Source organism: Carlito syrichta, unplaced genomic scaffold, assembly GCF_000164805.1.
Source record: "Carlito syrichta isolate Samal-C Ts95f unplaced genomic scaffold, Tarsius_syrichta-2.0.1 Scaffold287625, whole genome shotgun sequence".
Lineage (NCBI taxonomy): Eukaryota > Metazoa > Chordata > Mammalia > Primates > Tarsiidae > Carlito > Carlito syrichta.
The window spans coordinates 97,574-112,931 of NW_007231721.1; the positions used below are offsets into that span (position 1 = coordinate 97,574).

The window sequence follows — 15,358 nt, forward strand, 5'->3', positions numbered from 1 at the left end:
GAAGACTTTTTCTTTCTTTCTTACTTTTTTTTTTTGAGTTGGAGTCTCACTCTGTCACCCAGATTGGAGTGCAATGGCCGCTCCTGGCCACCGCAGCCTCGACCTGCTGGGTTCCGGCAATCCTTCCACTCAGCCTTCCAAGTAGCTGGAACTACAGGCGTGTGCTACTATGCCCAGCTAGTTTTTGATTTTTTGTAGAGATGAGGTCTCACCAAGTTGCCCAGGCGGGTCACGAACCCACGGGCTCAGGCAATCCACTCACCTCAGCCTCCCAAGTGGCGGGATTACAGGCTGAGCCACCAAGCCCAGCTAGAAGACTTTTAACTAGGTGATGTCAGCCAAGGAGAATGGAAGATTCATTTTAACATCTGTCTTCCCAACCAAGTGAAATTGGGGGTTTATGTCATGGGGGAAGGAATGTAAAACAGTGATTAGGAGGGGTAAGGAAGCAATCACATTGAGTGAGGGGTCTGATGTCTCATTGCCTGGGTGCAGTGTTGTGGTGAGTTTCAGGCCCTGCCTGAAGGCCAGTCTCCTGAGGAAGGAACTTGGATGAAACAAATGTTAAGTTCTAGGTTTTAAGACCAGGAGGGTCAATTTCTATGTATATTAAAAACAACAACAACAACAAGAACCTATAAATATCAGTTCTATGGGAAAATTGGACAAGTATCAATAACATAATTTTGCACAAAACTGCCATAAAAGTAGTCACTTGAAAATGTGATGTCTGTATACCTTCAGTGCTGTCTGATATTTATACTTTGCTGGTATAAATAAAGGTGTTATTTGATAGCATGGTGTTCAGATAGCAGATTTCAGTGATTACTTTCAGTGCTATTGTCTCTTATGAAATTTTTACATTTATCTAATATTGTTCTAGTTTAGTTGATAGTTTGTTTCAGGGTAATTTGTTAATTTGACTTCAGCTACCACCCTCAAATCTTGTTGTTTGCACTTGTATAAAAACCAATTGAATATGAATAATGAAAATGACCTCTGGTAAGGTGACTTTTGTTATTTGGTGTTATAATAAAATTTTACTGCTCGTAAAGTAATGGAATCTAGTTGAAATGACTCAACTAAGTCAGATCTGGGTCTCTATTTTTATCTATGAGATATTCATAATTTAATAAGCTATATGTTTAATTTCACTTGTGATTGTATAAGTGGGTGTCTTTTTATTACATCTTAAGGTTATGCACTTTTACATAATTCACTGAAGTATTATAGGTAATATAGTACTATTGTGTGTGGAAGGTCCTGTTTTAGGTACTTTGTATTTGTTATGAGAAGGGTAAAATTTTAATTTTCAGTGGGCTTTTAATAGTTACTTATCTGAAGTCTTTGTTGTTGGTCATAGTTTCATTATGACATGTCTTGGTATATATTTATTTGTAGTTATCTGGTTTGGGATTCACATTCTTCGTGAATCGGTGGTTTTGTGTCCTCATCAATTCTTGTGTATTCTTAACAGTTCTTCTTCAGTAATTGCTTCTGCTCACTTTCTCTCTTCTTGTCTCCTCAGATTATTATCAAATGCATATTAAACCTTCTCATTGTATTGTCCAGATCTCTAATATTTTCTTGTATGTTTTCTATTTTTTTCTTCTTCATGATCCATTCTGTATAGTTTTTTCCATCTGTCTTCCAGTTCCCAGAGTCTCTCTTCTATTGTGTTAATCTACTGGAAAACTGAGTTTTTAATTTAGCTATTCTATTTTTTTATTTTTCTAAGTTCTGTTGATACTTTTTGAAATTTTCTGTTACCTTATTATACTTTCCCTGTTGATTCTTGTTTAAATTCCTTTGCTAGTTATCCTGTTATAGCTTTTTGTTTCCTGTAGGCATTTTCACATTTAATATTTCTAATCTCTAAAATCTGTGTTCCTTCTGTACATGTTGTCTTTGTGTGTATGTGTGTATATATGTGTGTGTATGTATGTATGAATCTGAAACATTTATGTTGAGTGATAAAAGCCAGCCACATACATAAAGCTTATACTATGTAACGTTGTTTAGATGAAATCCAAACAGACAGGACTAAGGCAAAGGTAATGGAAGTCAAAAGGAATTACCTCTGAAGGATAGCTGATGAAAATGTTCTGTAGATTGTTCGGTGTGGTGGTTGTAAGGGTATATGGAGTTAACAAAGCTCATGGATCTAACACTTGAAGACTGTTTTATTACATATAAGTTATACCTCAGTTAAAAATTTAAAAAGTCCTTGTTGCTACTGTCAAAATTTTCATATCATTGCTTTTGTCTTTCTTACTCTTCTATGACTTCACTTTAACCTAGGACCTTAATGTAAGAAATATACAGTTCAGAGGTGAATTCTGGGAACAGGAGAATGGTATAACGGCCATCATTTCCCTAGTCAAGAACGTTTAGAGCATATTTTTCTCAGGGTTATAGGTCAAACATAAGAGATTTTCCTAATGTTTGATTTAATAGCTACTCAACCTATATATATTTACGACCTCATTTTATTTTACATTGCATAGAGAGTTTATTTTTATATGGATCTAATATAGAGAGACAAAGATGCCTAGTAGACACAATACAAGTGTTGACAACAAAATGTATAACTTTTGTAGTTGGGACCTTGTGATCTTTTAATAGCTTGAATGTTGTATTTTTCTGTTTTTTTTTTTAATTAGGAGCCCATGAAATCCAGAGCACCACAGTTACATTTGGAATATAGATTCTACAAGCAGCTAGGATCTGGAGGTAAAGTCTTATATTAATTTTTAATTTTGGAATAAAATGTATTGCCATGGCAACAACCCTTTAGTTTCAAGAAATGTTTTTAAAATGTAGTTAAGAAAAGTTACTTTATAAGGCTGTGTTCATGCTATATTTTCTTACTATAGTCTTAACGGTCCCTTTTTATTTTAAAAATGACAAATTTGGAGCTTTTTATGTTGATCTTAATATCATAGAGAGCATTGTGAAAAAATTTAATTCGACAGTATAAAATTCATATAGCATCCATTTCTCAGGCTTTTTGGCAATATTATAGCTGTTGAAATGACTTGTATATTGTGATAGTCTGAAAAGCGGTCTCATTAAATTTACCCATACCATAACCTCTGGAACCTGTAGATATTACCATATGGTAAAGGCTTTGGCCATCACCATGATTTTTGCCATGATTAAGTTTAGTATTTTGAGATGGAGATGTTATTTTGAATTATCTGGGTGGACCCTAAAATACAATCACAAGTATCCTTGTAAGAGAGAAGCAGAGAACATTTTACATTCACAGAAAAGGAGTAGGCATTGTAACTGTGGAGCAAAGACTTAGTAATGTGGCTGCAAGGCAAGGAATGCCTATAAGAACCTGGATGAGGCATCTGTGACACTCCTTTAAAGCCTTGCCAACAACACCTTGATTCAGCTTAGTGAAACTGACTTCAAACTCTGGCTTCCAAAACTGTGAGAGAATAATTTTCTGTTGGTATAAGCCAGAAAATTTGTAGTAATTTGTTACAGTAGCCCTAGGCAACTAGTATGGGTGTTTTTATATAAACTCTAAATCTGAATGTGCCACTGGAGAAAATTCATGGAAACATTTTCTATTGTATGTTGCATTTCATTTATGTTAAAAGCCTCTCACACCTCCACTTTTCTGTATACTTCTATTCCACTAATTGTAATGATTTTAATCATACAGTTTCTTATGTAATACAGGTAGGGGTATTTTGTTTCTCCAGATTTAATAAAATGCATTTTTTTTCATGTATCTTGTAAGCATGTTTACATTCTAGTTGATAGAACTGTCTATTAATACTGATACCAATTTTTCATTCCTGTTTTTCTTAGGGCATACTTTACAAGTAGTAGTCCTTGCAGGAACAATAAGTTTAAAAATTTTGTATTACTGTGTGTATCACTGTAGACTTTTAGTAATGTGTATTTAAGTTTAATACAGACAGGCCTCAGGAAGTTATCAAAATTATCAGTGACAACTGGAATTAAAGGCTATGAGGACAAAACTAATTGTGTGTGAACTGTACAGCTTAAGATTAGCAAGTAAACAGTTATGTGGGAAAAAAAGGAATTTATTGACTCATGTACTAGAAATTCAAGAAAATGACCTATTTTATAAGACATTGCTGTATCCAGGGCTTCACGTACTGTTATCTACATCCTGAGTCACTATGATTTGCCTTTTTTATTTGTGTAATCTTCACTTTTTGTTTGGTTCTTCCTAAGAGATGGTGGAGCTGCCACCAAAGCCTAAGCTTAGCAATTATGAAATAATTTCTTTCCGAAAAATTCCAGGGAAAATTCTAGGGCTGAATCTTACTGCCTTATGTTGGGTCTCACACTTTTCCTTGATTAATCACTGTGAATTTGATTGCCCAAAGTTAGATCATATGTTTATCCCAGGAGTTCCATAAACTTCAAAGATTGCGTGAGCAGTAGTTGCCTACTGGGGATTTAAGGTGTTCTACAGGAGAATTGGATGCTGGGGAGATAAAAACAACAGATCTGTCCACTACAGTAGTAAGACTGTCATCTTGGAAAATAACCTTGAGTAGTTTAATTGGATAGGAATGAGTAAGTTTAGAGTATAGTGAGTCATTAAGTAACAAAAGTACACTTTTATTGTATTAACTTTTGCTTGTTTTAACTTAAAAAATGATGTCAGGGATAGTAAGAATAAAAGTGAAACACATATTTTAGCCCTTGGATGTCATAGGATTGTTGCAGTGTTGTACAACTGCAGGTATCACCATTTACAGGGTGGTCTATGTTTATAAAGGTGCTCCCTTGTGCTCCATGGGTATTAGTTACATAGATCAAAATATGAATGGTGGTGTCTGAAGGTGTGCATCATGGTGACTGTAAAACTCTGACTAGTGTAGCTATTTTTGAGTATTTTGCATCAATTATGAATTTGGGTATTTTTAATGTTTTTTTAAATCAGTTGTAAATTTTAAAAAACATTTTTAAGTACTCATGAGAGCTTTATAGAAAAATAAGAGTGCTTGATTGTTTTAGAACTGATGACTTTGAAACAATTTGATTTTGGTATTCATAGCTAAAAAATTATTTTCAGACCATTCTTTATTATAAATGGGTATTTAAAGTAATTTTGCATATACTTTTCTGTGGTATGCTAAATTTCATTTTTGTAGCAATTTGCTTTTTAGTATTCTCTTTAAAAACAGATATATTTAATTAATATCCAGACTATATAAAGAACTCCTAAAAGTCAACTACAAAAATAGAAACAATTAAAAAATGGGCAAGTGATTAGAATAGACATTTTCCCAAAGATATACAAATGACTGAGACAAATATAAAAAGATGGTCAGCACAGCTAATCATTAGGGAAATGCAACTCAAAACCACAATGATATACCACATCACAACCATCAATATGACTATTAACAAAACAAAAAAACAGAAAATAAGTGTTTAGTATGGATATGGAGAAACTGGAACCCTTGTACATTGCTGGTAGGAATATAAAATGGTACAGCTGCTATGGAAAATTGTATGTCAGTTCCTCAAAAAATTAAACATAGGACTGCCATTTGATCTGGCAGTTTCACTTCTGGTTATATATACATAAAATAATTGAAAGCAGGAACTTCAACAGATAATTGTGCACTCATGTTCATAGCAATATTATTCACAGTAGCCAAAAGGTAGAAGCAACCCAACTGTCCATTAATAGAAAAACGAATAAACAAAATGTGGTATATGCATACAATGGAGTGTTATTCAACCTTACAAATGAAGGAAATTCTGATACATGCTATATAGATGAATATTGAAGACATTATACTAAGTAAAACAAGACAGTCACAGAGGGACAAATATTGTATGATTCCACTTACATGAGGTACCTGGAGTAATCCAGTTCATAGAGCAGAAAACAGAATGGTGTTTTCCAGGGGGCTAGGGGGAAGGGAGAAATGGGGAATTATTGGTCAGTGGGTAAGAGTTTCAATATGGGATGATGAAAAAGTTCTGAAGATAGATGGTAGTGGTGGTTGTACAACAGTGTGAATGTACTTAATGCTACTGACCTGTATACTTAAAACAGTCAAAATGATAAATTCTGTGTGTATTTTACCACAATTAAAAAGTTAAATAACAAGTTTATCTAGAATTTAGTGAGGTAGCTGTGCAAAAGTAATTTGTTTGGTTTTGCCCATTTAGATTTTGATCCTCCTGTAAGCCCATGTGTTTCTCTTCCCCCTTTATGTAGCTTCACTGACAATACTCCTTTTTCTTCCCTTATTTGTTTACTGAATCTGAGAGATATATATAGTACAGCTTTACTGCAGTGTGCATATGAGGGGCCAACTCTGACCTTATTTAGCTTTGCATAGGATTCGAATATTGCTTTATACCACTATCACTTTCTGTAATAGTAAAAATTTAATGTATTGAATAGTCTTGATGTGTCACATCTACTCAGCATTCATTGAGTAAAATGAAGATCTAGATTTGGGAGTTGTAAACACATAGTTGGTTTGTAAAGCTAAGAGAATGGATGAGATTTCCTAGAGAAGAGTATAGAGATTGACAAGAGAAGAGGAACGAGGACAAAGCTATGAGGACCACTGCCTTGGGTAGCAATGGATTTAACTGTCACTAGCTTAAACAAGTAAAGAGATGTTCTGTGAGAAGATTAAACAAGGAATTCTGAGCTGAGCAATTGTAGAGTTGGCGTAGCTACTCAAAAGTAAGGAACCACGCTGCTCTCCTTAGTGTGTGGCTTTTTCCTTACAATCCTAGGTTTTTTTGGTAACAGGAGGGAAGAAGGAAAAGATGAAATTACTATTTGTATAAAGATAACTTTCAATGCTTTATCTTCTGCCTGTATTCTTTTTTTTTTTTTCTCCTGCCTCTGTTCTTAAAATCTAGCTATACACGAATGTCCCTACCAGAATCAGAAACTCACATATCTGGAATTGAGCTCTCTACCTTCTTTCCCCCTTATTTTCCCGATGATTTTTCGGTATTCCAAAAGACCTACCTGCTTGTTCTTCTAGTTAGCAAATTAATTACAGCCAAAATGTTAGTCTCCTTTGATTTGGGCCTATTGGCATAGTCAGAAATTTCTGTCATTTCTCTCTCTCTCTCTTTTTTTTTTTTTTTTTCCAGTGAACCTCTGACTTTTTATTGGAGAGTTATCTCAAAACAGGGAACAGAGACAGTTCTGTATCTCAAAGAGATTTATGTCTGAGATATCATCTCAAAACTCAGGAAACCCTCACACTGATACGCACCCAACGTAGAATGCATTTCGTTTTGAGGTCAGAAGGAACTCATGAAAAACTTTGGAGTCACTGAAGGAGCTCCTCACTCAGCAAGTGCCTGTCTTCTTCACTCTCCCGCAGGTTGTCCTTGCAAAGATCTCCTTGTGTGTGGAATGGCAGTCCACACCCCTGGAGACAGTGCCCGAGTGACTCCCGCGACTTCTTTGGGCACTGAAATACCAGTTCTCGAGGTGTGGGCTAGGGAGGGAGAGTCGTCCGGCTGTCGCGGAGTAGGGCAGCGCCGGAGGGCCTCAAAGCTGCAGGGCCAGGACGGCGCCCGTGGGGATGCAAAGCACTGGGACCAGGCCGCACAAGGCACCTGGAGGCTACGCCAGACAGGCGGACCCTGGCGCCCAGCTCCCCACGTGCGGGAGCTGCTAGAGCTCGTCTCCAGGTCGCCGTCTTGCGGTCAGTCTCCCCCTCGCCCAGTGCTACCGTGGAGGCCGCGCCCCGGTCCCCTCCCCAGCTAGTCAGAAGGAGCCGCGGGCTGCGCTCTGGGATTCTCTGCGAGGACCTTCTGCCCAGGCCCTCTCAGTTCGCTGGTGGCCGGACCATTTCTGTCTCTTAAGATTTCTCTTGACACGATTCTCATAAGCCAGTCTTCGTTTCACTTTGAATTGAGTCTCATTGTTCATCTCATCTCTTTCTGACATCTACCTCCTCATAGGGACTTGTTATTTAGTATAAAGTCCAAAGTTCTTTCTACTGACCTACTTTTTATTTGCACTGTATTTACTGTTCCTTGAACAGATCTTATTATTTTCATGTCTGTATTTTTTTCTGGAATTTTTTTCCCCCAGTGAATTCCATCTTTCTTTAAGCCCCAGGTAAATGTTACCTGCTTTACAATGCATTTCCTGACATCCTTTCCTTTCCAGAAAAACTGCTGCTTTGAGTTTTATCATCAAGAAAACCAGGATTTATTTATTAAAAACTGTGGATTCTTACATGTTTAGTCACCTTCAAAGCACTCTCCGTTTGATGCAATATACCTATCGAGATGCTATTTCCACTGCTCAAAACAGTTTTTGAACTTGTCAATTTTGATGCTTTTTAGTGCTTCTGCCATTTTTTGTTGTTGTTGTTGCTGTTGTTTATTTCACCTTTTCCACATTGGCAAAATATTTCCATTTAAAGACGGTTTGCATCCAAGGAAACAAAAAAAAAGTCATTCAGGGCGAGATGGGGTAAATAGGAAGGGTGAAACATGGGAGTCATAACATATTTGACTGAAAACTGCTGAATACTCAGCATGGTGTGGGCAGGTGTGCTCATAAATCACCCATCATGAAATGGGCAAACATATTGAAAGAATCTCCAAAAATAATTCACTGAAGCCGAATGCAACCTCTCACAGCAACGTTAGCTGGTATACTGATGCCAGTGGGTTCAGAACACTTACCTAATGAGGGAAGCCTTCACTACAAGGGGCCTGCTCTCCAAAAAATAATTCTGTTTTTTTGAGGGGTTCCCCCCCCTTGTATATTATATTATGTGTCTCCTTCATTACATTGTGACCTCTTTGAGAGCAGTGATAATGATATGTTTATCTTTTCCTCCTTGGAACTGAGCAGAATGGTTGACAATTGTTGGTCCTTGGTAAACGGTTGAAATGATAATTTTTTTTTTTTGAGTAGGAGTCCCATTCTATTGCCCAGACTGGAGTGCAATGGCATGATCTCAGCTCACCAAAGTCTCGGCCTCCTGGTTTCAGGCAATCCTTCCACCTCAACCTTCCAATTAGCTGGGACTACAGACATGCACCACCATGTTTGGCTAATTTTTTTTTTTTTTAAATTTTCTATAGAGATGAGGTCTTGCTATGTGCCCAGGCAAGTCTTGAACTCCTGGGCTTTAGTAATCTACCTGTCTTGGTCTCCCAAAATGCTGAGATTACAGGTGTGAGCCACCGCACCTGGCCAGTACATTCTTAAATGAGAATAATAGACTTAAAAAAAAAATTAGATATGAAGTTGAGATATATAATCTCCAAGTTTCGTATAGGTTTGTAACTTCTGTGATCTTTTGTTTAAAGTTTGATATTTTAATATTATGCAAAATTGTCACATTAATTTTGAGTTTAGTTCAAATAAAGAAAATTAAATTTCAAAGTTTATATTTATTTTAATTAATTTCTTTTATATTACCCTGTGATTGGTTAAATTTAATTTCTCATTTTAGAGATGAGAGACAGAAGAGAAAAAAATCATTGATGAGAATTGTTTAAATTAAGGAAGTGGTAAACCAAGAAGGTGTGTAGACTTTCAAAAGTCTACAATTCAGCCATCTAAAAATAATCACTTTCTAGTGAAGTATGGGCTTTAATTCTTAGAGTTAATTTAGTTTTTTATAACTTGAAACAAAATATTTTTGAATTGTTTTTTCATGAAAATATATAGAACATATTTTGAAATTTATGAGAAAACTGTTTTTAAAGATCTGTGATTCTAAGTAATGTTTCTTATTTATTTATTTATTTTACATCAGATGACTTTAAGGGAGGAACTTTGCAAAAATTCTTTTTTTTTAGAATTTTTTTATTAGCTGATATATTTATCATAGGAATTAAAGTGACTTATTTCTGTTATAAATTACAGATGAAGATAAATTACTTATCAAAGGAAGTAACTAATCTTTTTTCTGTCATAAATTACTGTTCTTGGCAAATCTATAGCTATAGAAATGATTTTAAAAATACTGTTTGTGGCCATAAGAGATAAGATAGATAAGTGGGACCTCATTAAACTGACAAGCTTCTGCAAAGCCAGAGAAACCATCAAGAGAGCAGGGAGACAGACAGCCCACAGACTGGGAAAAAATATTTGCCGACTCCATGTCTGACAAAGGCCAAACGTCACGCATCTTCAAGGAACTCAAACGTGCTGAAAAGAAAAAAACAAACAGCCCCATGACAAAGTGGGCTAAAGATATGAATAGACACTTCTCAAAAGAAGACGTATGAGAGCCAACAGACACATGAAGAAATGTTCAGCCTCACTAGTCATCAAGGAGATGCAAATTAAAACAACACTGAGATACCACCTAATTCCAGTCAGAATGGCCATCATAAATAACTCAAAAAATAACAGGTGCTGGAGAGGATGTGGCGAAAAGGGAACAGTTCTGCACTGTTGGTGGGAGTGTAAACTAGTACAGCCTCTGTGGAAATCAGTGTGGCAATTCCTAAAACTTCTAAAAGTTGACCTTTCATATGATCCCGCAACCCCTCTAGTGGGAATATACCCGGAAACACTCAGGTCACTCTATAAAAAAGATACCTGCACACATGTTTATCGCAGCATTGTTCACAGTTGCAAGACCATGGAACCAACCGTGCTGCCCATCAAAAGAGGACTGGATTACAAAAATGTGATACATATATACAATGGAATATTACACAGCCATAAAGAACAAAATCGTGATTTGCAGCAACATGGATGGAATTAGAGCTTATAATACTGAGTGATCTGTCACAGAAACAAAGAGCTGAGTATCACATGTTCTCACTCATAAGTGGACCTTGAAAAACTACCGTATTACTGTAGGAAAGGGATTGAAAGTAGTGGGAAACTGTGGGGAGTGGGGTGGGTAGCTGGGATCGACAGTAGTCGATATCCACGGGGGGGGCACACCTAATCAATAAGTGTACCTGCACAATGAACATTTGTATACCTAACCCTGAATTGTACCCCACAATTTCAAAATAAAAATTAAAAGAGAGGGGAAGAAAAAGAATTAAAAAAACCATAATGCATTGCTACATTAGATTTTTATTTTCTTAGTATGAACTAAGCTTAGAAGTTTAACATTTATTTGCCTAAATATGTCTGCTATTCGATAAAATGATGTGTCCGTTCACCTCATAGCATTCCTAAAGAAGCTAATGCTATAGATAAACCTAAAACATTACCAATCATACAGTAAATAATTTATTGTAAAAAAAATACTGTTTGTGATCATACATATGTTAAATTATCATTTCTCAAGTAAGTGGCTTGACTTTTTGAGGTTCCTTGAACTATGTTGTTCTAAAAATTTGATGGCAGCAGCAATAACTGTTGCTAAAATTATAATTTTTCATAATATTATCATCTAAAAGGTATTAGAAAAACCTCTCTTCTTTCTTTATTGTACTGATTCCTCTGCCTTCTGATTTGTGCCTTTTTTTTTTTTTTTTGAGTTGGGGTCTTACCTTGTTGCCCAGGCTGGAGTGCATTGGCATGATCACTGCTCACTGCAGCCTCAAACTCCTGGGCTCAAGCAATCCTCCCACCTCAGCTTCTTTAGTAGCTGGGACCACAGGCGCGCATCACCATGCCTGGCTACTTTTTAAAATTTTAAATTTTTTTGTGGAGTTGAGGTCTTGTTTTGTTGCCTATGCTGGTCTTGAACTTCTGGACTCAAGCAGTCCTCTGCTTGGGCCTCTCAAAGTGCTGGGATTATAGGCCTGCGCCACTCACCTGGTCAGATTCTTCTTTTTTTTTTTTGTAGAGACTCGGTCTCACTATGTTGCCTACAAACTCCTGACCTCAAGTGATCCTCTCGCCTTAGCCTCCCAAAGTGCTGGGATGACAAACCTGAACCACTGCACCTGGATTTGTGCCTTGTTAAAAAGTCAGGATTTATGTGTTCCCTACATGTTTCATTCTGGTTTATAGACACCTCTGTTTTTACTTTCTTTTCAGGACTATTTAGTTATATCGGCTAGTTAAATAAGTATTGGTGATTTAATAATATATGGAAATTTTTATCTTACTGTTCACTTTTAAGAAAGAATCATGGGTAATAATAAACCTTGCAAAATTGTAGGTTTAAAACAGTCAGTAACATCTACAATTCATTTCATTCAGTTACCATATCAAGTTTCTAAGATAGTCTAATGAGTCGAAATCATTTATTTTAGCTAAACTAATTACCATATTCAGTTCATTCAAGTCCTTTTTGAATTCATTCATATGCGAGCCCTAGGGCTAGAATAGAAATAAGGGCTAAGGCTATAGTTAGTATAAGGTTAAGGTTTGTTGTATGGGTAGCTCAGGGGAGAGGGAGGAGAAGAGCAATTTCCAGATCAAATAGGAGAAAAGTGATAGCAATTAAGAAGAATTTTATAGAGAAAGGTAGACGAGCTGATTCTGTTGGGTCAAAGCCACATTCATAGGGGCTAGATTTTTCTGTGTATATATTTAGTTGTGGGAGTCAGAATGCAATTGAAACCAGGAGTAATGCAAGTGTTATATTCGTAATTAGGGATAAAATTAAATTAATTATTCCTTCCTGGGTTATACCAGGGCTAATTGATTGGAAGTCAATTATACTAATTAATACTAAAGGGACAGGACCCTCATCAATAAATAGAAACATATAAGAATAGTCAGACTACGTCTACAAAATGTCAGTATCAGGCGGCGGCTTCAAATCCGAAATGATGGTTTGATGTAAAGTGGAATTTTAATTCCACAGACCACACTTTAAGATATTATGATCTATGCATCCTATAAATTTCTATTTGATAAAACTGAGAGGAAATATGTTAAAAGAATGAAACTTAAGTGAATAAACTTATTAGAATATTACGTATTATATTTTGGCATTAGCAAAAATAATAAATAATATCACATGGGGTGGGTTAATCTTAGTGTGTAGGCTTAATCTAGCCCAGGTAACTGATAGTTTTTGTAGCAGATGCTTAGAGTTCCTTTTTCTGTCTTAGTTAAATTGCTTTCAGAAGGCATCTTAAAAATATGTAATACTCCTAATTCTTTGTAGAGGTCTCTCTGTTTGGGAATATCTGGAAGTTTTGCATTGCTAAACATTTACTCATTTATGTGAAAATATAAATATACCTTGGTACTCTTATTATATTAGAAGTGCACAAACCATTTCTGTTAAAGTTGTAGTTTAGAGAATGCATACATTTAAAGATTGCTATGCATTATCAATAAAAAAAACTGGTAGTGATTTCAGTTTGGTTTATATGGTGCAGACATTAGTATTGTATATTATGTTGGAATTGTAGTATTTTCCATGATTAATTAACTGCTTAATAATCTTAAACAAAACACCCATATTTTTGAATAAGGATTGCTAAATGGTGATGAAGGATTTAATTTCCTTAAAATACTACATCATTTTGCAATTTTCATCTAATAGTAAAAAAATAGAAACTATAAAACCATGAAAAATTATATGATAATTTCACATTTTTAATTTATTTTTACTTTAAGTATAATGTAGTGCATTGTAATAACAAAAGGTTTTTAAGCTTGTACCTTGTGTGTTTGGGGGTAAAAATGTATAGTTCATTTTCTTTAATTGTTTAGGCCCAAAGAGGAAATAACTTAAATTCTTTTCAATTTTTATAGCACTAAAACTTTCACTTGTTTTCAGGTAATGTTATTTTGTAATTTTCTCTGAATTTTCGAATGATTTCTAAATGTTTCAAAATAGAATTATCATATATGGGTCTATTGCTTCTTTTTCCAGTGGAATGACTTGATTCCTTTTGTTTGGGGTTAATTGGTAGAATTTTACTACTAAATGAAGATGTGGTCTTTTAATCGAAAGCTTACTGTTCAGCTAGCACTGAATAATTCTCAAACTTTTGGGTCTCAGGATTCTTTTATATTCTTTTTTTAGGATATAAATTTGTATTTATTTAACAAATTCCTTTTTTTTCATTTTAAAGATGTGGGGTGCAATTCAGGATTAGATAGATAAGTGGTCATTGTACAGGGAAAGTTTGGGCCTCCCTTTGGTCCCTATTTCGCCTGGTTTGAGATCAGGTACCCTTCCTGAGGTTCTGTGCCTCCTCCCCCACCGCTCCTGGCAGTTTCCGACTACTGCCAATCTCTTTCTTAAGGTATTATGGTAAATGTTCAGGATTCGCTTTATGAGTGAGAACATGTGGTTCTCAGTTCTTTGTTTTTGTGACAGATCATTGAGTATTATAGACATCTAAGTTGCTGCAAAGTCCATACCTTTTATACTTTTAAACTTAGAGTGCTTTTGTTGTTGAGGGTAATAGCTATGATATTTACTATAATAGAAATTGAAACAAAAATATTAAAGGGTTGCTATATGAATTAATTTAAAAATAATAATTATTCAAACATTTAAAAATCAAAGCAATTTTGTTCATCTACTTTCCAGAACAAAAAATGTGAGAAAAGTAGCATTGTTTAACACATTTCACAGACCTCTTGAATATATGGCTTAACAGAAAACAGCTAGATTATCTTCTTCATTTAATCTTTGCAATAACACCTGTCTTATTGTTTCTGGAATATTCAGCTATTGTTAAAGTAAGAGTGAAAAAGATAAATAACATATTCATTTTATTATAACATAATTTTGATATCACTGACTTCCTTAAGGGTCCTCATGGATGACCTTGTCCCCAGGTGTCTTCAGACAACATGTTGAGAACTGTTGACCTAGGCATATACACATTTGTACTAAAGGTTAATGCAAAGGTTTTGCATTACTTAATGCAAAACTTCCCTAAAAAAGAATGTAACATGTGTAATAAGTCTGTACTTAGCATTTCTAAGATATTTCAGTTTTTCTTCACCAAAGCTGTGGAGTATACATTTCCTAATAAGTGTGTTAATACTTTGTTCTAAATCTTCCTATTTAACATTTTACCTGAACAATTCTGGATCTGAAAATAGATCGTGATATTTTATGAAATGGATCATGATATTATTTCTTTTCATGAACTACTTAACTAATGCCCACCTGTAAGGAACTGAAGTGCTTCAAGAACTGGCACAAAGTACCAAGCAGTTATTAATGGTATTAGACCTCCTATGTAGTATTGTTTTGTGACTTAATTTTGTTTTGTCACTTAAGTACAATACTGACATATAAAGTGAAGTGTTTAGTAAAGTGAATTTGGGGTGAGTAAGGGTGAGGTTGTATTTTCAAATATGTGAATTTTGTATTATACTCATTCTTGAACTTTTCTTGGGAAAAAATAGACTTTTTTTTTTTTTTTGAGTTGGAGTCTCACTCCGTCGCCCAGACTGGAGTGCAGCGGCCGCTCCCAGCCACCACAGCCTGACCTGCTG

General features: G+C 35.3%; 1 protein-coding gene across 5 annotated transcripts in view; it reads left to right on the forward strand.

Annotated features, from left to right (window-relative positions):
- CSNK1G3 (casein kinase 1 gamma 3) overlaps positions 1–15,358 on the forward strand; it is a 109,806-nt gene that overhangs the window by 39,692 nt on the left and 54,756 nt on the right. For all 5 annotated transcript variants that reach the window (XM_021709899.1, XM_008052878.2, XM_008052881.2 and 2 more), the window contains one exon: positions 2,664–2,733. In XM_021709899.1, the coding sequence (XP_021565574.1) occupies positions 2,664–2,733 (70 nt within the window). The remainder of the gene's footprint in view (positions 1–2,663; positions 2,734–15,358) is intronic.